At 36.2% G+C, this 24,432-nt stretch overlaps 1 protein-coding gene across 1 annotated transcript in view; it reads right to left on the bottom strand.

The window, feature by feature from the left end:
* Positions 1-24,432, bottom strand: part of CEP192 (centrosomal protein 192) — a 60,363-nt gene that overhangs the window by 1,802 nt on the left and 34,129 nt on the right. Inside the window, exons 30-44 of the mRNA XM_027885352.1 lie at positions 23,736-23,912; positions 23,010-23,270; positions 22,678-22,790; positions 20,482-20,591; positions 18,157-18,286; positions 17,421-17,593; positions 16,955-17,078; positions 14,221-14,326; positions 12,643-12,847; positions 11,383-11,462; positions 10,422-10,517; positions 8,806-8,925; positions 4,926-5,044; positions 4,117-4,240; positions 3,594-3,652 (exon numbers count right to left, since the gene is read on the bottom strand). Coding sequence (XP_027741153.1) covers positions 3,594-3,652; positions 4,117-4,240; positions 4,926-5,044; positions 8,806-8,925; positions 10,422-10,517; positions 11,383-11,462; positions 12,643-12,847; positions 14,221-14,326; positions 16,955-17,078; positions 17,421-17,593; positions 18,157-18,286; positions 20,482-20,591; positions 22,678-22,790; positions 23,010-23,270; positions 23,736-23,912 — 1,997 coding nt within the window. The remainder of the gene's footprint in view (positions 1-3,593; positions 3,653-4,116; positions 4,241-4,925; positions 5,045-8,805; positions 8,926-10,421; positions 10,518-11,382; positions 11,463-12,642; positions 12,848-14,220; positions 14,327-16,954; positions 17,079-17,420; positions 17,594-18,156; positions 18,287-20,481; positions 20,592-22,677; positions 22,791-23,009; positions 23,271-23,735; positions 23,913-24,432) is intronic.

Genomic DNA, 24,432 nt, shown 5'->3' on the forward strand with positions numbered 1-24,432 from the left:
TACAAGATCCTGGTCAATCAACTAAGAGTACACACTTTCAGAATAAAGACCCGTATGGTACTGTATTTTTTTAATCAGGTTAATACAAAAACAAAGCACTAAATATGTTTTACTGAACCACAATCAACAGCGTACCAAAGGAATACAACCAGATGAGAGTTTCGTGTCTCATACTTGATTGCCAAGTGTTGTATAACAAATCTGGCATGCTCTGTCTCTGTCTATAATATAAAGGTTAAAGATACTTATTCAGCTTATTTTTAAGAAATCTATTTTTTTAAGTGAAGAACATCAGTATGACTAAATCTGTAACATGCATTATGTTAGAAAACACAAATTTTACTAGGAACAGAGTCCGAAGCTGCATATAACTAGGCCACCTGAAAATTTAAAAAAATAAAAGTAAATTCAGTAGAAACCCAGGAGAGCTGCAGAAGTCTATACATAATAATATATGTATGCTTCCTTACATACTACACAACACTCAAAAAGAACAATGTGACCAATCTCAAACTTACACTCTCAAAAACTGAACGGCAAGTTATGTATTATGCTCCTAAAGATATGGCCACATCTGGCTGTCAAATATTTATTTCCAGAATATGTATTATACAACCTCAGCGGTACTCGAGGCAGAGCACTTTCTTAGCATATGACAGCTACACTAAATTCCTCTTGACCTCCAAACTCAGGTGTCCATTTGGAAAGTGCTAAACACATAATCATTCTCCCCTAAAAGCAGAATCAGTCAGACATTACACAGTCTGTTTTGTAGCAGTCAGTTGATTTCTCACAACTGAGATAAGACTCACCACATGTGCTTCCTAATCCAAAGGGAAAGATGCTATTTTCATTTTCTTCAGCTAACAAAACTGGAAAGCTCAGACTCCAGATACAACAGCTCTCTGGGCTACTACACAGCATAAATGTTCTTAGAAATGAAGCAATCTGGAGCATTTTTGTCGAGTAGAGTAGCCAGAAACTAGTCAAAAATAGTGTCAGGACAAGTAGAATTATCCTGCAATTAATCTTTTTCTCTTAAAAAAATCCCAACCTTTTATACTATTTCAAACCTTCCATTACGCCTGCAACTCAATTAGTCTCTGAATATTGTATGGCCCCTACAGGTTGTTGCACCAGTTTCAAGTGGTATTTCTGAAAAGTCAGGCATGTCTGAAGCCACTTTCATAGACAAACTAAACACTGCAGTAGGTAAGCTGAAAAGGAACATCATGGGCTATCTAAGCCACAGTAACCAGATGGCTCATCAATGAGTAGTGACCCCTGACACCCGGAAGGATGGCTACTGGAAACAAAAATAATTAGTGAAGAAAAAAAAACCCAAACAAACAGTTCTACCTTTACTATTACTTGAAACATATGCTACCCTGTAATCAACTTATTTCAGATGGTTTCTGAAAGCTATACAATAGAAACGTCTTTGTTTTCAAACCTTTTTTAGATAGGCATAACAACCTGGTAGTCCTTCCAGAAAGAGAACTTAGCCAAACACTTCTTAAAAAGTCCAGTGTTTTTTCATGTTTCGTCCATATGTTTGTATCATTTAAGAGCCATCTTGTTAAAAGTATTCTTTTTGCAGTAAAAAAAAATAAAAATATTCTGCTCTGTCAACAAATAGAACTCTTTCAGATGCAAGACGAAATTCTGTAGCAGGGCTATGTATTGGTCCTTGTGATGACACAACTAATTGAAGAAGAACTGGTAAAGCCACTATACCAACTTCTGAAGGCCAGACTCAATATTAAATACAAACTTTCAGTTTCATTATCCAGATGTAAAACTTGATTGCAGAGGATTGCTTTTAAATTTCACCCTCAAAATTAAGAGCACACAACAGACCATGTTTACTACCTAACACATTTTTGGTAAAAAACATATAGGTAGGTGATACTTTACTTTTACACTCTTATTTACAGACTAACATTCCAAGTTCCTGCACACAGTTTTCTTATCCAGTTAGCTTTGAACATTACTTTATATGATGTCCAAATTCAGAAGGACCTAGTTTAGGAGGAAACAGTTAACACTGGCTCTCTTAATAGCTTCCTTCCTGCTGTTCTCAAATAAAAGCCATTTAAAACGCTTTTAACACTTTTTTAAAAGCATCTATCCAAATCAAGTAATTCTGTGCTTTATGCTCATAAATGGGAGAGTTTCTTCAGAGTGCTATATGTTGAATTCAGAAAAATTATTTTTTAAAAAGGTAGGAAAGCCCAGAATTTACAACCAAAGAAAAAACAGCCAAAGTTACTAGAAAAAAAAAAAAAGGTAGACTGACTTTTAAACTTAAGTCTACTTTAAAAAAAACGCAGTAGGAGTTCATAATTTCTTACAGAAAATATACCAAATAGCTTTTACAGCATTCCTCAAGAATGTTTTTGAAATATCAGTGTCTTCCAGTGAAGTTAGTCATCTTTTTGTCAAGGATGACAAAATCAAGTCATCTTGTCCTTTGTTTGCAGCTGTACAGTCTTAGCTAGTTATCTTTATTTGCATAGATTTTATCTTGGTCCCTACCTCCATAAAAAAACCCTTCTGTGCTATCTCACATGAAATATTTAATAAAAAGATGACAGTTAAATAAAAACACTGGAACACATGCCTAAGTGGAGTTACAACAATTTGCACTGAAAAGTGGCCTTAAGAATACCTTGAATACTTTTGGCTAACACCACCACAGCCCTGTCTTTATAGTAAATGCCAAGCAGATCAGAAGCCAGAATACCTAGCTCCGTTTAGAATTTTGTTCCCAGTTTTTGTCCTGTACACCCCTCGTTTCCCTGCATTTAAAATGGGGACCCTGTCTAAGCACTGAGAATGTATGCTGTACCATTTCTAATGAAATGGTTGCATTTCTGCCTTCCTGACAATCCCACTGTTGCAGATGAGCATGTGAGATGCTGTACTTCTGGAAGAGATGACTAATACTACTGTCAAATACTTGCTGTAATGAACTCCACAGACGACTGCGTTTATTTTCAGGGATTGTTACCACCGACTCAAAAATTTCTTTTATGCAGGTAAAATGCTGAAATACTTGATATGACCAGGCAATTCCACTGGCTGCTCAAACCTTGTATTTGCAGAGAGTCTTTGATGCAGCTCTGCAGGTTTGTCAAATTAGAAGCATGATGAAGGCAATTTGCTTGGTCTGTTGTGCAGAAAGTATAAATGGAAGGAATGACTTGATTGTGCACAGCATGCCAAATGGTTACATGAAGCATTAGGCTTAACATTAAAAGCAGCAGCACTGTTAGAAACAATTTGCAGGGAAGAAATTGGCAGATGCAGAAATAACTGTGTGGTCTCATTCTGCTTCTAACAGAGATTAGAGAGTACAGCTTAGCAAGAAAAAAAAAAAACAAAAAACAAAAAACAAAAAACCCCTCACACAAAATCCCAAAACTTAAACAAAACCAAAAAGGCAACAAAAAAACCCAACCCTTTACCTAGACAGCAAGAGTACTTTAACTACATTTTAGCACTGTACATATACATATTTATCTTACTGAATTTCTCAGTTAATTTTTTTGTTAGAAGAGAAAGAGAATGTTAGCATATGCATTACTCACCTTAGAGAGTATTTCAAGTGCTTGATGTAGAAAGGCTCTCTGGGACTTAAAAATTCCAGCTGCAATTTAATACAAAATGCTTAAAAGTGCACTATATTTATGGCTATCATATTCAATTTATGACATGCTTAAGATAAATCAGGTCACTCAGAAATACAGCTTTACATACACCCATGGTGTAAAAATAAGGAATGCCCACACTTGTGAATAGAAAAGAAAAAAATTCTTATCTCAATATTTTAATGAAGTTAAGAAATGAAATCGCTGTATCAGAATAATATCAAGCCTATGCAAACTATATTTTTTTTTCAGTTATAAATATATTACAAATACACTCAGTTATTCAGTCAGACAAAAGAGAAAAACTGCCAGAGAGTAAAATTCTTCAAATACTGGCCTTTGAAACTAATTAAGACTTCTACTGTTGCTATCTTTGTGAAGAATAAAAGAAAACAAAAACAACAACAACAACAAAAAGAGTGCAATTGAACTATCTGTTTAAGATAAAGTCTGTCATACTTACCACGTGTGTTTTCAGGGAATTATTCCTTAAGTTGACCTTTAGTGTGCATGTTTCCCCAACTCTAGCTGGAGGAAAAATGTAGAGGTCTTGTGGTGCATATACCCCTTGAATCATCTCCTTTCGTCTAATTCGAAAAAGGGATTTAAGATATTAACATTTCTGACTTATATAATCTGGATATATCGATTGCATACTTGAAGATAACATCTGTATTTTCTGAGATTAAAACAGGAAAAATAGGAAGATCCAGAAGGTATCAACTCTCTCACTTTAAGTTCTACAGGCAAGATATTTTAGCCAGAAAGAATAATGAAAGCATCATGTGGCATAAATAACAGACATTAACTTATACACACTTTCAGAGTCTGAATCTTTCCCCCATATGCTTTACTAGAGAACTAGACTCTTCTCAGAGATGCCATGTTTAACCAAAACATCTTACTTCCCCTGACATATTCGTATCATCCCAAAGTAAAAGAACTGGAAATTAACTTAAGACTGAAGAACAGCTGTTTTTTGCAGCTGTTTAGTCTTTAACCTGGAATCATAGGGTCATTCAGGTCAGAAGATACTCGAGGTGGTCTTCTAGTTCAACCTTGTGCTCCAGTCAAGGTGTGAGGTCAGACCAGGCTTTCCAGTTAGACCCCAAAAACTTCCAAGGACAGACACTTCACAGCCTCTCTGTACAGCCTGTTCCACCATGTCGATGTCCCAACAGTATAACAGGTTTTGGTTGTGGGGTTGGGTTCCCCCCCACCACCTTTTACCCAGTTGCAGACACACTGTTATCAAGTTTTGTCCATACATACCCTATTCTTGTGTGTCCTTCAGAGTAAACCTTCGTTTCTGGTGTAACTGGAAGCTCAGTTTTTGTAAGGGCACTTGCAGAAGCTTCCACAACTGGAGTTGCACTTTCTGTTATAGCAACCTATTGGCAAAAATAGAGAAGCCTGTAAACTTCTCATTCAAAAGCATTTAAGTATTCAGGTACGTAAGTCATTCCCCTTAGCCCAATCTAAGACCTTTCATTTCAAGTATAATCTTTCAGGAAAAGGAGAGTCTGGATCATTGAGATAAAAGCAATAATTTAGGAGGAATACCTTAACATGCTTCTGTGCTTTACGAATACTTATTTGTTACAAGACAGTTCACAACAAACTAGCAGCGCAGGTGGAATCTCAAGAAGGCTGCTAGCAACAAAGATTTTACTAAAAGCCAAAAAAAAAACCCCAATTACTCTGCAGATATTCTGCCCATATGTCTCAAGAACAACCAAGCTGGCTAAACAACTGCTCAAAAAGAAGGAAGGCATAAGTCAGCATTATAATTTGAATTCTCATCACAAGAAAAAAAGCTTTGTAATAATTTTGTATCATGAACAACCCATCCTTCTCAAAGGAAAGGTCTCTCCAGAGAGGCAGAACCAGATAATGCATTATATAGTATTTGTTCCATTCAGAAATTAGGCCAAAATATTTACCATCATCAGGATGCTCATTTAGTGTATTCTAACACAAGGAGATCAGATCACCCTAAGGAAATACTCAGCAAAATAACCAGTTTCAAACTGTGCCCTGCTTAACAAATCCAGCCAGATACTGTTTGGAGTCCCTTGGGTCACAACATCTCAAACAAAGTTAAAGAACCAAAAGAACCTCCTACACTTATGGTTGTACAACATTATGTCAATTCCTGAAGTGGTGCTGACGTTTTAGACAAGCAGTTGATTCCCTTACGCAGGGAAGCTGAAAAAAATAGATTCATCTTCAATAGAGCTGCTATGACAAACTTGTCTTTTAGGCATTCATTTCTTCTATTGAAAGAGCTGCTAATCAGTCTGTCAGAAATAGCAGCAGCCAAAAAAAAAAATTCATAAAGAATATTTTTCAGTTGCAAATAACCCATGAACCCTACTAGACCCCAACATAGAAAGACAAGAAAGGATTTGCACATCTTGTTTCCAGAGCTTTTAATATTCCATGGGAAAAACTATGGGTATCATTCCTCTGTTATCATTCAATTTCTGATTTATCAGAAGGCAAGTTGAATGAATGAGAATAAGGTACATTATGGAAAATGATCAGAAGTTACCCTAGTCTTTTTAAGGGCATCTTGAAGTATTCTGTGCTTTACCACAGCCTGTACTGAATTCTCCTGTTTCAAATGGGAGCAGTATGTTAACATTCTAAATGGTTAGAATTGAGTTCTGCTGTTCTAAAGCCATCTCAGAAGCACAAAAATTTGTATAGCTTGAAAGTTGGAATTATTTCACTCACAGAGTTTAAAAAGGTTTTTTTCTCCCTTCACTTCTGGGATACCCAAAGGTGATCAAGCTTTGTGCTGCTGATAACAGTAATCAAATAAAGAGCTCTTAGTTAGCAGTAAGTTTTGTGTTAAGCATAAAGTAATTCGTCCCAGTTTGCTGCAAAATGATAAGCGAGCTGTGTAACTGCCTTTTAAAAAGTACATAAACCATGTAAATTAAAAAATGGCACACACTTAACATCTGCAGTATCTTCAAACAAGATCAGAGATCAACAACTTTCTACATGCTAAAGGAGCAGCCTTTAGCTGCTGTCTCAGTCTTGTGGCAGGTGCTTGCTAGTTCACTCAGAAGGGACCAACAATCAGACCAAAATACCAGTCCAAGACTTCTGTGCACAATGGCAACAGTCACTCTTAGCTCAATGATCCATCCCCAACAGCAGCCCAAATAATGTTTCTCAGGAAAAGAAAAAAATTAAGTTTGAATGACTAGTATTGAGGGGTTGGGGCTGCAAAGCACATGCAGACTCCCTCTTTCCTTTTTCTCTGGGACAAGTTTCAGAGATACGATGATCTGACCTCCTGACTACAGTTTCCAGTGGTGGGGATTGCAAACACATGCAGAGCATAACCAAAGGTACAGTTAGTTCATTTTTCAGGGAAAAAAAAATGTGGTATGTGCCACTGATTTTCCTAACTTAACCTTCTTCTTACAGTTCCTTCCTGAGCTCTTCCAAATTTTTCTTTTCTTTTGAAGTGGTGCTATAAATAAATGTCACTCAGCCAACTGTTCCCACCTCATTCTATCAAAAGTCACATTACCACAGCTGTAGCCCTCTGCCTCAGCAAAACCACCAGAATCCAAGTCCCTTCCAAAGTTGTAGTAACACCATCTAAACTCTTGATCCCTAGGACATGACAGATTATAATTGACTTGTCTTCTCAACTAAGAGCTGCAACAATCTGAGTCAAGGTTCTGTGTTGATCCCTCTCCCAAACAGATGTATAGTTCCTTACTAGTTGATAAATAAAGTACTTCCTTTTCAAATCTTTCTGAAAATGATCGTGATATGCACTTCAAGTATTTTCTACAAAATTTTCCCCATGTGCAGAGAAGCTAGGAAGATCTAATTGTTAACAGCTTTGAAAAAAAAAAAAATCAAGAAAAAAATCTGACACAGTAGTTCAAAAACATTAATATCAAGTTATGCTGCTCAAAGATTTATACAACTCTGACAACTAGTCACGTTTTAAGATGAGAATTCTTTAAAACTCTCGAGTTCTGTTAAAGAATTAATCTTCTCTCTACTTCAACTAGCTTGAAACAGACAAATGACTTAAATGTTTTCCTCACTTTCAGGGAAATTATGTTCAAAGAATTTGATGAAAGCTGAGTAAAAAACAGTCCCAAACCACACACTATACAGGACTCTTATGCCAACAATCAAAAGTCAGTTAACTATCTCTTTTTACAAGCACCCTTTTCAACAAAATTAATTTGGAAAGAACAAGGGTCCTACAAAATAAATTGTAAGGTACCCCAGCAAGAAGGACAAGTAAGGTTCCTACTACTGAAGCAGGCTTGGTTCGCTAAAGGAAATCCCAAATCTTTGTCTGGGCTTCTTAGAAAACTCAAGTCAAACCCTCTGGAAAGGACAGCAAAGCACATATAGCAATCATGCAATACTGAATGTACAAAGCTCTTCACATTCAGTCTATTTAACTAATGATTAGAACTAATTCTTCTTTATGGTAAATGCTCTGTCCTACGTAAATTTTTCTTGTATGGATGGTGAGGTAGGGATTAAAAATAAGCTAAGGAGAAAGAGCACAGAAAATCACTAACTCCCAACACTCTTCTTCCAAGCCTCACTATAAAGCTCAAGTTGAGGAACAACAGGGCAGCAAAGGAGAGCTCAAACACAAATCTCAGCATCACCCCCACCCACATGGTTACTCTGATAAATCAAATACTGAAACGGGTTCTATTAGAGACATGTGGATACCTCTGATTTGGATATTTGAAAATTTACATATTATAGCAAAAGTCAGATAATTTGCTATTTATTTACAAAAATAAAACCAAACCACTTAGTATCTGATACAAAAAAAAAAAAAAATCTTTGTCTGCAGAAACAATTCCTCCAGAAGGCAAGTTTGTCTCTCTACTTACTCTAAGAAAAATAAAGTTTTACATCTTAAATGGCAAAAGATAATGCCATAAGCATAACACATAAGCAAGAGAAAGAATGTATTTTTGTAATGTAAGAAAAACAATACAATTTAACTCAACAAAAATATTCACAGCGTTGGGGATTTTTTCAGAATACACCAGAGTATAAAAGAAAGAGTACTGTATAGTAAAATCAAGATGTTATCAAAAATTTGTGCTCAAGACAGCATTTATAGCTTTTATATACTCACTGTCCCAGAAAGCTGAAATTTTAATTTATGTTTCCAACTAGGCTTTTCAACTGGGTGACACTCAAGGTCCCAGAACTGGGAATAATCCCCTTTATCTTTAGGTAAAAAGATCACAGCAACCTACAAAAAAAGAGAAAAATTTTGCAGATTATTAAAAATTTCCTGACATCTTCACAATTTTACCTGCAAAAAGTTATGGTTCAGCCAGCAGAAAATTTACACACTTCAGAACACACACACCACACACAGGTAATCTTGCAGAAAACAATACAACTAAACAAATTAGTCCTCCTTTGCCTACAAGAGAAAATATTGGATGAAATAGGTTGTGCAAGCAATTTCAGACAAAATTTGAGTTCAGCTAATCTGCTTTAAGCAAAGTCAGCAAGTACTTACACAATTAATTCTATTAGTAAAATGGAGGAAAAGGGGACCAGGAGGGGAAATAGCACAGCCAAGAAACAGCGATACCTTCCTTCATCTGTCAATTAATCTGGGAACACATATACTCCTCCAGCACTGAGTCTGTCAGTACACTGTGCTACAACTTACTAGAAGGCCTGACATTTAAACCATCTTGCAAACTATGAATTTGAGCATTCTTAAGGGTTACCTATGTAACAAGGGTTTGTCTCCATAATGTGCTGTACCAGGTTAATTCAAGAATAAACTTGCATTATTTTCAAAGTTGAGGTTGAGAGAAGAAAGAGGAGGAGAGCAGCAGACTGGAAGAGATCACTACCACTATATCTAATTAGCCAAATATCACATTCACTGCAAAAAATAGCACATCACGATAGCACTGTACCTTATCAGCTCCAGCCAAGAGCCTGACATGCCAATAACATAAATGTTATTCATACAGATCTGAACTAGGATTGCTAAGGCAAGCACAACTCTTTAAATTCAAGTAATGGTTTGCAATACTACGAAACTACTATGAAACTGGACAGGATTAAGTTTTTTACTCTTGTACATAGATTATAAATTGCATCTTCATAGAAATCGTGTCATAATAATCCATGACAATTACAAGATAGGTGTTCATGAAGATGAAGAGATAAAACTGCGCAGGAGAAGGTGAGAAAGGGAAGCCCCCTACAAACCTATTCGGTATGTCCTTGAATGCGCTTTATAATTGTGGTTATGAAACCCTCTACTGGCCAGGAGATAAAACTGTAAGTCAAATGGAGTCCAACTTTAGGAACAGACAACAGTTCTTAAACAAGTATGACAAGAATGTTTCTAAGGAAGGGAAACCTGTTCTCACATAAGATTCATAAGAATCCAGTATAATTTGTGATTTTCTGCTGGAATTTTACAAAACATTTTAAACAGTTTTCTGTTCTAAAATAATTTGGCCTTAAAAAACCCCAAACAGTAACACAAACACACTACCAAGTTGAAATCAAAGTACCTTGATTGCATGAATTCTTAGAATCAACTCAGCTGACAATTTAACAGCTGAGATAAGCAGATACTGACTACCTGATACAGACTCCAGAACCCAATACTGAATTTAATCATTATCAGGTAAAATTTATTTATCATTTAAGATCCTATTTTACAATTGAGATACACTCCTATGCCTGAAGTATTTAAAAATGTCAGTTTACCTTCTCTTGTCCATGAGCTTCAAGTGTACCAGAAACACGGGAACATTTGAAAGCTGAGTAAGTAACCCTATAAACACTACCACTTCCATCCACATCCTGCAAATAAAAGTATGAGTCAGATTCAGAAGGTAAAGGAAAAAAAAAAACAAAAACAAAAACAAACAAAACCACACAATACACCCACCCCACACCCTTGCAAAGGACTGAGGAAAATACATCCAATCAAGTGAACAAGTAATATTGACTCCCTAAAAGCAAATTAATAAAGACTGAAACTACTACATCTGCGCAGTCACCACGACTACTGACACAGTTCAGAGGAGGTGCACTGCCTGGAAGATGATGTACTCCATCTTACGGAGTAATGCTAAGAGTGCTATGCAACCATTTTTCATCATTTCGTGACAACGGACCATAATAATTCTAGCATAAAATCAAAATTATCATCACAGCATTTCAGACTATCAAAAAAACAGGGAAGCTTTTACAAATATCAGTGGTACAGCTACAGTAATTGCACAGGCAACAGCACTGTAATGAAAATATCCTTGACCTAATTCAAATTACCTGCAGAGATACAACATAGAGCACACTTTCAGCAGCACAAGTCTCAAAACAAGGCAAGTCTAGCATTCTGGATCCAAAAAGAGACACCTGTCTTTCGTGTATGCTTGATTACTTAATGCAATCTGGATGGTGATACTGTATGAGCACAAGCAAACTCTGTAAGCCAGTAAATGCACCACCAATTGTCTCACAGACCACTGACTGATTCACAGTCAAGGAACCACATTAGAGATGAAAAAAAGGAGTAAAACATTTTGCTGATACAGATAGAGAAAAAACTTTGTAATTGAGGTCATGCTCGAATATATACTCTTTCTTGAGAGGAAGCCAGAAGAGAGGAGTTAAAAAAAACACAGAGATTTGCATAAAATTCCCAATGGAAGCTTTCACTCACTTTAACATAAGGTGGTGCAAAAGATGACAAATTCCACTTCACATTTTCATCCCCTTTATTCTCCATTTCCAGGTAACTCTCTGAAAGAGAAATAATCAGACTAGTACACTAAACCTCTTTGTTCGAGCATCTCTAGGGGAAAGAGTTTAAGCAGAAACTATGTTTCTAGACAAACAAGTTTAATGGAAACAGTTTTCATGGTAACAACCCCAAGATCAGACTCAAACAAAGAACGCCGTCATAAAATTCTTGAAGGCTTATACAGAAGAAATTTGGAAGTCTTCTAGGGAAGAATCATATTGATAATGCTTACATGAAACACAGTGAAGCCTAAATCTCACCCTTGATAGCCCTCCAACAATAATACATAATCCTTTAAAAGCACCTGAAGCATATCAAAGAATAGTACATCAATGCATTGCTGATAGTTAGAAGTTAGGCTCTTATAGACCCAGACCAAGACAAATAGCAGAGATCTAAGTCACCTCCAACAGTCTCACTTGACTGCATCCAGGTTTTTGGCAGATAGCTTCACATACCAGTATACAAAAAAAACCCCAAAACAAAACCAAAAACAAATCCACCACACACCAAAACCCCCTAAAAGATACCCAACTCCGCCCCCAAAGATATTATTTGATCATTCAGAAATAAAAAACTCAGAGTATTCCAGTTTGGGACCAAATAAAGTTGTACCAAAAAATCTGTTCTCATCCTAGTATGCGTTTGTTACTCAGCAAGAATTGACAGGACAAGATCATCTCAGTCCAGAGCAGCACTTTCAGAAGTTTAGCTGCATATATATAGGACATTTAGTAAAAAGGGAAAGGAATATTATATTACAACCTTCTTCCATAATTTCAGCAAAAAAAACTCCAGATATAATTGCTAAATTAAACTTTGAAAGATCTCTAAGTCTGTTGGATAAAATGTAATGTCAATGAAACATTAAGAAATCCCTCCTTACCTAGAGAAGTGTTACCAAAAAAATCTGGTATCTAGGTAAGAAAATGACAGTTTCATAGAGTTACTTAGAGAATTTTAGGCATTACTGGAATTAAAAGTACAGACCGAGCATTTCAGACTCCATTATCAACACAAGGACAAGCAGCCTCATAGCTGATATTCCCACACTTATCAGACTAAAAGAACAAAACTGAAGTCAAGGCACTCAAGTTTCCAAACATGTAATACAGTATAAACAAAACCTCTGAACACAAAATACTACAGATGTTGTATTTAAGAAGCAAGCACTATTACCTGAGCTTTGACCGGGTCTTGTTTTAGGAAAAACAATGTTTCTGTTCTTTATCTCCATTTTTGTTAGAGGGAGCCTGGGGAGAGGCTTTTCCACGTGAACAGTAGGATTTTCTGACTGTGGAGTAAATACATCATATCTTCTACAACGCAAGTCTGCTCCAGACACTCTGTGTGTGGCTGCCTCTTGAATATGCACTCTAATAAACTTTTGCACAATTTGGACAAAAACAAAGTTTTAAACAGTGAACATTGATATATTAACAAGTCAAAATATTTAGCTATATTTCCCTGAGCTGTCAGAGCTCATGTTCAGCTTTACATTCCAAAAGAGAAAAGGTCTCATATGTTAAATCAGGTCTTCTCCAACCTCAAAAGCTTAAAGATTCTAAGACAAGTTTAACTGAAGAGAAAAGGAACACTTACTGAAAATTTGCTATCTACATATTCAACAGGAATAATAATTTTAACTAGTTTAACTGACAACTCCTACGACATTCTCTGCCTGTAGAGAATGGAAATAGGGCTGCCTCATTCAGAATGCACTTTGTATTCATTTCTGCTACATAATTAGCACTTCAAAAAGTTTCAGTTAATGCTAGTAAAACCTTAGATACCTTTTGCTGATTTGGACACGTAGCAAATAAATGGCAAAAGCATCATCAACTACCAGATCTCTTATAACTTGATTGGTTTTGCTACATTCTCTACCTTTGTCCTAGTAGATGTCTTCAATCCTTTTCTCATATTGTACAACATAGCATAGTTAAGTATGTCTGTAGTCATCATTTCAGTCTCAACTTCCCTGTTTGTTTGGGGATTTTTTTAAGGCATCTTCCAGCTCTGTATCATACCTTATTTCCCTCCAGGAAGAAGGAAAGCAGATATACTATTTTATCCTTTCAGTGTCTTATTTGTCTCTCCATGCATTGTTACAATTAACCCAAAATACATACTGGCTGTAAAAATAAAACAAGAGGTCTCTTCCTCCGGGAAAGATAACCAAGGAGTCCTTCTGATTCTATACTGATGAAAGAAGAAACTGTTGGCTTCTTAAATTTTATTTACGTGCCTTAATTCAATCAGGGAAAGGTCTCGGATTAATATCCATGAAGAGCAAGAACCTGTTCAAGACATTCTTTATCACAGATTTGCTATCCAGAAGGTTAAGTTTACCTTACGGGAGCTCCAAAGGGGCTACCGGTCACTTGTCCAACAACCCCTTTTAGCTTCTTTTATTTTAAAATACAACATAGACTACTTTTACAAGTGCATGTGTACATACATACACTTAGCATTTTAGAAAGTGATGTCTAAGGCAGTGGTGGGTGTAGAAATGCAATTTTGTTTGCTATTCAGTTGAAGCGTTCACAAAGTGTTTCTTTAGAGATGAACTAAGATTCTCAGTTTGCAAAACAGCATCTCCACTTTTTTTTATTTTTTTTTTTTAAGAGAACTTCACAAATTAGAACAAATAATGGAAGTTGACTCATACCTAAAAGGTTTTAGCAACATTATTAGACCTTATCTGGTAAAGTAAAATAAACAGTTGTAATGTCAAGTCTCAAGTAAGCCACCTACCTTTAGTCCATCACTACTCTGGATATAGACTAGGCCACTCCAAGGAACTAACGAAGGCTTTCTGGCAACTGTAGGATTAGGACTCACCAGAATTAGTGCACTGCTCCTAATTAAAACAAACAAAAAAAAAATCTGAATCAAAACAAACAAAAAAACCAGCTAGCATGATCATCATGTTCCTCATATTAGAATGAGTATCTGCAATAGATCTTAATATCTCTCAAAAAAATATGCATTTCTAAGATAGCAGATAAGTGAAGATGCTCTAGAGATAGTTAAATTTAAGGTATTCAGACATTCAGACCAGTAAAGTACATATGTAACTATATGTTTCAGGAAAAAAGCTTCAATACTAGTCAAGGGAGTGTTGGTGTTCAAACAAAGTATACTGCACAAATTACATTTCAAGAATTTTTTTAACTAATTCTAGTTTTAGAGAAGCAGATTGCTTTCCTTTCTCCCTTGATCATGGAAAAAAAAGAAAAGCCTTTCAATCTTATCAATGTTTTCTGTAGTTATCTAGAGTAGAAGATACAGAAGAGTCAAAAATCAAGAATTTTGGACTGGTTTTGAATTTTACCAGTTTTCAGAATGTTTTCAGTCACACTGAAGGTTCTCTCTCATGTATAACCGCATTCATGGGAATACACTTGCCTAAGTACACACAGTATCTGTTACCGCAAACTATTCCACTGCCTTTGCTCCTAACCAGCTTGTCTGGGACATTTACTGAAAATTTCTTACACAAATCCAACTTGCATGGGGTTAGAAACCACATATCAACCTAAAGACACAACCTTTGAGGACTTTTATTGCTATGGAAAGGAAATGAGCCTAGGGAAGAAACATTTTCCAAAGGTGGCTCTCGTAGCCTTTGGAGATTCCAGCAGTTCCCACTTCAAAAGTGCAGTTCCTTTCCCAGCGCTTATCAATACTCTCAACGCTGAGGCACAGCAACATTACCAGAGGTTAGTTTCAGCTCATTCCCACAAGAAACCTCTTGGAATGGTACCAAATTCAGTAGTGATCCCAGGTTTTTGGATATTCCACATTCAGGCAGGTTAGAGATTTCCTTTAGTTCATTCCACAGAACTTAAGGGGGTTTAGTCAAGGTGAAACAGAGTGCAGTCTGTTTGCTCCAGCATGACAGAGACAGTCCTTGATCCCTAGGCCCTTCTTTCACCCTCACTGAGAAACCAGACCTTCTCCTTTCATGTCCTAACTCAGTTCAAGAATTCTGTCGGCTCCAACCATTGCAGTGCACAATATAAAAGATCCTGGCTGGGTGACTGCTCTTGGCACTGCAGGGAGATGGTCGTGAAAAACAGAAAACTGGGCAAGTGCAGCTTGCTGTGCTTAAGTCAGCTGTTCCCACAGATCTGTTTCCTACTTGTGGACTTCTGTTCTTGATCCAAACTAGTTACTTGGACCCAACACGTAAGAATTCAGCCCACTCTTTTCCAGCGAAGAGAGCACATTTTAAAATTCTGCATTGCAAGAAAACTGTTTGCAGAAGGCCCTTAATACCCTCTTTTTAAGAAATCACTGCACAGACAATCCTGAATGTAGGGTATGAGACACTCAAAACATCCTTACTTTCACAGCTACTGAAAAGTTGTTCATTGTTACATCTTTAAGACCATTTGTTCTTGGCACTGATTGAATCTGCAACAAGACAGATATCCTAGCCCTTCCATGGAGCCCTCTTTACTTTTTTCTCACTAATGATGAAAGTTTCCCAGCAATTTACATCTACCTGAATATGAAATTAAGTGTTTAAAGATTATCAGTGATGCAGGACTGAAGAGAAGTATGTTTGGGCAAATGTCTTCAAATTTAAAGCAACTACTTAAATACAACTCTGAAAGCAACACCTATTTTTATTGTGGGAGACTTTTTTTTTTTTTTGGAAGAGGAGTCTAATAACAGGATCTTAAAACTGTTTCTGAACTGACCTTAAAAATCACCATAAATTTAGAAGGGAGAGGTGGGCAGAACTTTCAAGTGTTAATTGTGAAAGTCATTGCTGACATCTGTGAAAAGTCTCATACACATACGTAGGGATATTATGACTGCTGTGCCAAAATGCTAATTAAGACATGGACAAGAAGACAATGGCTGTCATTATTTTCATACCTTTCATTATTTCATTCAGAAGCCAAAGGTTGAATGGCAAAATCCAGTTTTGTCAAAATACAAAAAAAAAAAAAAAAAAAAAGAAATCCCACAGTCAAATTGTGAGGAATATGTGAATTCTATAAGAACGGTTATTTTGGGGTTTGTTTGTTGTGAGAAGGAAAGAAGTCTTTTTTGTTTTTAAACACTCAGACAACTTTTAAACAAAAGCTATTGCGAAAGGAGATTTAAAAGTCTTCAGTTTCAATGACCACCCAGCTCCTGAAAAGTTATGCAATAATAATAGTACTTTCAGGCATAGAGAATTCCTGGCATCCAAGCTAACTATGTGGGTGACAGAAGAACATTCCCTACATACAGAACCATAAAAGGGTAAAGTCCTAAAATATAAAAGCTAGATTTGTATGTTATTTGACAAAAAGACTAACCTGGCACCAAAATAGTTAGTTTCAGGGCATAGTCTAAGCAAACTAAAGTAAATTCCCAAAAACTATCTAAAATTCCTAAATTAACTACATTCCTAAACCAAGTAAAAACAAATTCCTCCAAAACCTCACCACACTTTCACACATAAAGGAACGTATAGAAAAAAACTTACTCTGGTTCAACAACTCCATGTTGTGGGGTTATAGTAAGGCAGTGAGCTGGCCACGAAAGCTCAAATGTCAATGCTCTGTTGGAATTGTTGAAAACTTGCACATGTCTAGTATCCGCTGTTCCACCTGTAACACACAAAAAAAAAAAGAAAGCTAAGATGTACAAGAATTCACAAAAATGCCCAATACAGAGAGATGAACCAATTAAAATATTTTCTGCCCTAATTTTACCTTCATAATGCTTTAAAGTCTTCATGGTTACACAGTGCATACTCTGTGTATACACACACACAGAGCACACTACCTCCGACAACTGAACCAAAACTGTGTTCAAACCAAGTGTACTGTTCAGATATAAACTAGTGCAGGAAGGTTACTGGCCAAGTTGTGTTTCCAAACACAGTATCCACTACACTTATCTGAATATCAAAGCGGCAATTCTATTTTGTTCTTAAAAAAAATACTTACCAATAGAAGGAGATGTCAAAGTCAAAACGTCAGGTTTAACAGCCCAAGTCTCCTGAGTGTCTGAACTCTTCCGAACCAGATCGTTAGTTTTCACAGAGGCTGAAGGACCCTGAGGTCCCTTAACAGGAAGAACATCCAGAGTTGCATTGGTATGTCTGACATAGTTCTCAAACCTGAAAATAAGATTGCATTAAAAACAGCAATAAAAATAACAAGAGTAATTATAATAGACTACTCTTAACATTTCTTAAAATTTTATTCTTTATAAAGGAGAGTGTTCTTTACATGAGCCTTCAATGTAATTCAATTCTCCATTATTAAGTAAATAATAGTTCAGTAGTTATACAATGACATCTTTTTCACAGAATTGGAAGTGGAAGGTCCCATTTAGAACAGAAGGTATTAAAATAAACAATTATCTTCAGGAGATAATAATGTAAAATAATTTGAATAAAACAAGTATAGAGAAAACAAGTACCGAAGAGAATAAGTCATTGCAAGTTGTGTTTCACAGAGTGCTGTGCAACACATGCTGGAGGTCAGGAGGAACCTCTGGAGATCACCTAGTCCTGACACCCCTGCCCAAAGGAGAGTCAGCTACAGCAGAACACTGATCAGTCAGCTTTTTAATTACTTCACAGATGAAAATTTTACAGCCTCTCTGGGCAACCAGATCCAGTGTTTGACCATTCTCACTAGAAGAAGTTCCATACATATAGTTACTAACTGTAGTTACCTGTCCAATTCCAAATGACGTCCAGGAGAGTGCTGATTGTAAGCGGAATATCCAACGACAGAAAGGATAACCTTTTGCATATTTGCATAGAAAAGACAGATATCATTTGTCTCCCGTGGGATATCACATACTAAAATGAGAGTAATAGAGCAAATCTAATAAGAACAAATCTATAATACTTAGAAATTACACAATAGAGATTTAGGACAAAGACCTAGTTAATAATCTGTCAGCTAAGATATCCTAGATCATTCAAAAATTACTTCCTGCAAGATCAGTTATCAGGCATAACTCAATATTAACACCAAAATACATACCAATTTTAATTTTTTATTGTAAGATAGATATTTTCCACCTGTATACAAGTGAAATATACTAATTATTAAAGTTAGGTTTTATCTTTTACCCTCACAATAAGACCAATACATTTCTAAGGCTTCACAGAAAGAGATTCAGCTTTAGAGAATTACTCAGTCTGTTCAACCTAACACCAAAAGGTCAGGGAAATAAGAGCATGATGTAAAAATAACCAAAAGTTTCATAAAATGTTCAACAGCCAAGTTTTCTCCTTTGCTTTGAGCCATTTCATGCTGAACAAGCAGAACAAAGTGAACACTTCTCAAAGGATATATTTGTCTCAACTGGTATTCCCTTTGCTCCTTAGTAGATACATGGGACAATTAATATTTGTATTCGGTTACTAGAACTCAGCTACACATAAGACAGATCAACATCATCTCTGGTAAACAAGTGTTTTTAGTTAGAATTTATATGCATCCAGAAACTTGTTAACAAAGCCGTCTTGCAAAATGGAGTCTAGCAGAATGTGGTTTTTTGGAAGAAATAATTTATTTATTCTGTCATATATATGAAAAGTAAGGATGGAACTATGTCCTTTCTTTAGGATGACCATTATTTCTACTCTAAAGTGTCTTTCATTCCCTTTCCCACCCTCCAATGGAATTCTATTCAGTTCAAGAAATCCCTAATTTCACATAACCCACTAAAATATTTAACACTTAGAGCCTATCCCATTTTCACCAACTTAAAATATCAAAATGGTTAGTTCATGGTATTATTAAGTTTAAATGCCAAGGTCACACTGCCCACAACTCCAGACCCAAAGTGTCAGACCCAAATCCCAGCATGTAAACAGCATGATGGTGCCATCCTCGCAATCACAACGCACAAAACCAGTTTTATACAAAAGCTTAAGCAGTATAAAATACAGCAGAGTACATCATATGATACCTAAAAATGGGCAAGAGGATCTTGCAAACCGTACTTGGTAAGAATTCTTTCCCTCCTCTTTAACAATACGTCCATATGCAGACAAGATGTTAACACGCCTTGGAAACTAAATTCATTTTGACAACCCAACTACAGAAGTCACAAAAAGAGAAAAGGCACTACCAAAACTAGGAATCCAACTTCACATTAATGCAGCCCTTAGAGCCAAGGCATCCTATTCTTCGATCTTTTATCAGCATTACCTCTCAAACAATCTTTCATTTAAAAGGGGCAAAAAGAAAAAGAATCAATTAGATTTGAAAAAAATTACTTATTTTTCACCTAAAAGACAACACCTTACAGAAGAGTTTTTTCTCTTTCCTATTTCCTAATTCCAGGTACTACTATTAGTTCCTGCAAAGTATTGGACTTAAAAGAACATGTACCAAAAAAAAAAATTCTGTAGATATTTCCACTGAAAAGTCAGTGAACAATAACCTGTGTAAAATAAGATTGTATTACTCACACTAGACATCACTGGGTGACAAGAAGTTGTATCATTGTTAAAATGAGTAAAAATAACCCAGTTTACTACGAGGTACTCTTCCAGCACCTCTCCTTGAAGGCATATTTGCAGTGCTGTACAAGTCTGTTATAAAAAAAGCCAGGAAACAACGACCTTCACCTCAACTTAATTGACTGAGTAAAGAAAGAATGCATAAGAGAGCTGTATTTCACAAAGTCAGGAAAGTACACTCTCAGAAAGAGACGAAAAAATCCATTAAGATGCAAGAGGTGGGCCTTGTTTTCTACAGAAAGGAAAAAAAAATTAGGCTGCCATTAGGAAAACTCTCACAATAAGGCAATAAGAGATAAACAAGGATGCCTAGGCTCTAATACTGGCTTAAAACTTCAGCTGGACAGGAGAGAGAAACAAACAACAAAACTTTGCCCAATACATCTGTCCAAATTGAGAATTTTATTTCTAAATTTATAAAGAAAATTATTGAAAAAGTAACTAGGACTCAAGCCAAAAACACATTTCTCACCCAAAAACAAGTATTAGATTTTTCTTCTAAGAAGTTAAAGGCTTACCTTCTGTCACAAACTGCTCCCCTTTAAATTCTTCATCAAATACAACGTTTTTTAATAAGCTGTTTTCTGGAATTACGTGTTTTTCCAGCTCAGGTTCATACCTCACAGCTCTGTTAAAGAGAGAAAGAAACAGGAGTCATTAAATTACCAAAAGTACTAGAAACAGCAATTTGAAAAAATTGCTAAGATTGGTAAGAATCCAGCACAATTTTCACTCAATCATTTCTTGATTACACCAAACACAAATCTGTGAGCATTCGTTTAAAACTGAAGTCTTTTCACTATCTTAAAATGGTTAAAGAAATACCTGCTCTGTTGCTGCAGAGTAGAAGGAAAACACTGAAATAATGGTTGCCATATGTTTGTCTTTCCACGATACTTGTTCTCTGCTGTCAGTCACACCTACCTAGATTTCTGATAAGTACATTAGGCATTTGAGTGATGTTTCAATCACCACAGGAAGCGGAGAATGCTATTTTGGTTACAAGTGAAAGCCTTTTAAGTGGAAAAATTCACTAGTCAATGTCAGAGTGGCAGCAGGTGCCAGCCAACAGCAGGAACACAGAGCCAAGGAGCATGACTGCCAACAGGATAGAAAAGACTGGGAGGCACAGGGATATAAATAGTCCTGGGAAAAATGGGAAGCTGCAGGTCAGCAAGAGGAAACCTGGCACTCAGATAGGGTCAGAGCCATGGAAGGGGAAAGAATATCTCAGCACTACTAACGCTCAGTTCTAAGCTACTTACCAGGCTGCTGACTCTAAATAATATTGGAGTGAAAAACTTGAGGCACAAGTTGGTAGAATAAGTAGAATACTAATTTCACATCCCTGCCCCCAAGTCCCAAATCATGTTCTTATTCTAGTGCACAATTACAGAATGGGTTTTAACTGGCTTAGAGCATGCAGTCATCACAAGAAATGACCATCACACATCTCTTTGAAATAATTAGGCAGATTTCAGAGAACCTCCCACCAATAAATGACAAGCTAGACCACTATTTTCAAGAACAAAATGCCATGTCTGCTGACTAATGAAATGAACAACAAATAATTTTGGTCACATATCAACATCCGGAATCTGAATAGAAAAGGTTTCCAACGCTACCTATGTAGTTGCATTGGGCTTCTAAATGGGTTTTCTGTTGATTTATACATCAGAAATTCTCCCTAAATACTTTTGCCTTTGGAGAATTCCATCATAGCAAACACTGCCTCATACAAAAGAGTCCATGAAAGTGAGAATTGCCTCACACAGAAGAGTTCACACAAAAATCAGGAACAAGCATCTTCTGAGATATCTGAAATAAACCAGTTCCCTATTAAGGTCATAAATGCAGTTATTCCATGAGCTTTTTATTTAAACTCATGCAGGTAAATTCAGCTATGTTTAATACCTCATTTGGATAACAATATATACAATAACTTTAACACACCGTCAGGCAATCATATTTAAAAGCCATCGTGAAATAATGCTGTTCTGAAGTTTTGCACTAAATTATGATCATCAGCACCTTAGTGCTCTATGTAGTCCTAACATTCTGCATTACACTCTGGACAGCACAAGTCAAAAGTGCCACTTAAGTTTTTAAAAGCAGAGTTTGCCCTTTTCGTGTGTTTGAGGCACACAAAATGAAATTCAGAGTAACGCAGCCTCTATTTAAGACTGGCAAAACATTTGCTACAGTTTCCTTAGGGGTTATAAGCATATGTGGTTGTTATTTCCCTCAAAAACACATCTACTCAAACACTGTCGTCTTCAACAGAATTCAGTAAACCAAGATGCAAACCTTGTTCAAAACTTAAAACTCCTGAATTTCAGTACTTTTATTCCTTTTATGAGCCTTTTCTTTCAAAACTAAAGTTACATACATATTGGAAAGGGAGATACCACCCAAATCTCTTTTGATACAAAAAAGAAAACATATCCCCAAAACTCAACACACTTGAATTCGAGAAGGGTAAAAGAATAAAACCCTTAAGAAGGATTGTAGCTACAGTATGTAAGCAAAGACAAATGAATAAACCAAACCCCTCATCAACAACTTACAGTTATAACACCTAATAGATCTTTCCACATCATCACTGTCTTTCAATTTGTTCTTGCTATTTTGGAAAGCACATTAAGACCATGCTTAACACACACCTCTAGTTTTAACTTCTTAAACATCTGGCACGCCAGCAAAGCACATCTTACCTGCGATACTGCTGCCTAGAAACTTCATCTCCACAAAAAAAAAATACTGTTGATACCAACATGTTTGTTGTATGGAAGTTGTTTTCCTTTGGATTCCATGTTATAGTAACCACCTGATAAAATAAATAGCCAACATATTTAGGAAAAAAAAATCTTACTGTTAGTATGAGTGTTTGGAATATAAGTCAACAAATTACTGTGATGCAAGTGAAACAGGACTTAACAGAAGTTAGGTGAGATTTTAATACAGGACTAGTCAGACATTTTCATTGATCATACTTATTTTCATTTTAATTAATAAAATCTGCTCAGAAAACAAGAATTGTACTTACTTCATGTGTTCCTTCTCTTAGCACAAACTTCTCCGGGGATACAGTCACTACTTGAGGATCCACCACTGTTTTGGTCTGTACGTTTGCCAAGCACAGCGCTCTAACATAGGCAGCCCGAGAACCTGTGTTTCTTACGTGGAAGGAGGCTTTCCGTAATCTTGAGGACAATAATCCATCCAGTGTAACCATGTAACTATGTGACAACTTTTTAACATTGTCTAAAATTATATTGCTTGTTCCTCCATATCCAGATAATGGTATCTGGGAGGGAAAACAAAACACCACCAAAAAAAAATAAGTAGAACTTATATACGACTACGGTAAACTACACAAAGTTACAGAAAAACAAATGAGTGTTTTAAATGTGAACTGAAAATATTTTGCACGAACTAGAAAAGCCTACATTTATTCCATTTTTTTCAAGTTCTACTCTGTGTTTATTTAAGGCCTACCTACAGAACAAGACCAGTTCAGATTTTTTGCTACTTTGAGTTAAAATCTTGGGCTATTTTTAATATAGTACATAAAACACTTCTTCCTTCACAAGGGAAAAAAACGCATGCAAAGTTGAGACCAATGTTCCAACTGCAAAATTTACACTTTAACAAGTGTGCAGACCCATAATGTATATCTTGAAGTTTCAGGTTTTTGACAAACACGGCTATTAAGTGCTAGATTTTAATTACGAAAAATGTACGTTTAAAATTATTAGAATTAGACTCTTACAGTAAACTTAATTCCTGGCTGTGATCGAATCCCCAGCTGTTTGATTTCCAGCTTTGCAAAGCAGCAAGTTACTCGAGTTGGTGTAAACATCAAATATATGTTAGTATCTTCTTTGGGACGGATTTTGAGTTCCCAATGACTAGTGAAACGCTCTTCTGATCCAAATATACTTTGCAGCTATAAAAAAGAAGACATTAGAAGTGACTAGAACAGGAAAAACACATAGCAGCAAAACTTACTACACTAGTAATTCAAAATTAACTTCTTCGAAATACAGATTAACCCAGTTGACAATGGCAAATATTTAAAGATGCAAAGAAAAAGACAACGAAGTCCAAGGTAATTCATATTCCCACAAGGAGCATGTCAATGCCTCTCAGTTTGTAAGTTTTTTGTCTTCAATCCCCAATATGGTAGTGCTGAACCTTACCGGTGCTATGCTAGTTCTCTCTCAGTTTAAGATTTTAGATCCACAAGAATCTGAACATTTGAGGGAAAATGGGGATATAAACACATGTGAACTACAAAACAAAAAAACTCTTTAGATATGGTAATTCCCAAAGGCTCATTCCAGTTCTCTATCTTTGTCTGGACTCCCTCCTGCAACAGGGACCACTGACGGTTCACTCCACCAAGTATTGACTCTGCAGTGATAAAACAGCTTAAAGAACTGTAAACTGAGCTCCAGTTTGCAGCA

Source organism: Empidonax traillii, unplaced genomic scaffold, assembly GCF_003031625.1.
Source record: "Empidonax traillii isolate 1590-97213 ecotype Southwest subspecies unplaced genomic scaffold, ASM303162v1 scaffold165:size1224784, whole genome shotgun sequence".
Taxonomy (NCBI): domain Eukaryota; kingdom Metazoa; phylum Chordata; class Aves; order Passeriformes; family Tyrannidae; genus Empidonax; species Empidonax traillii.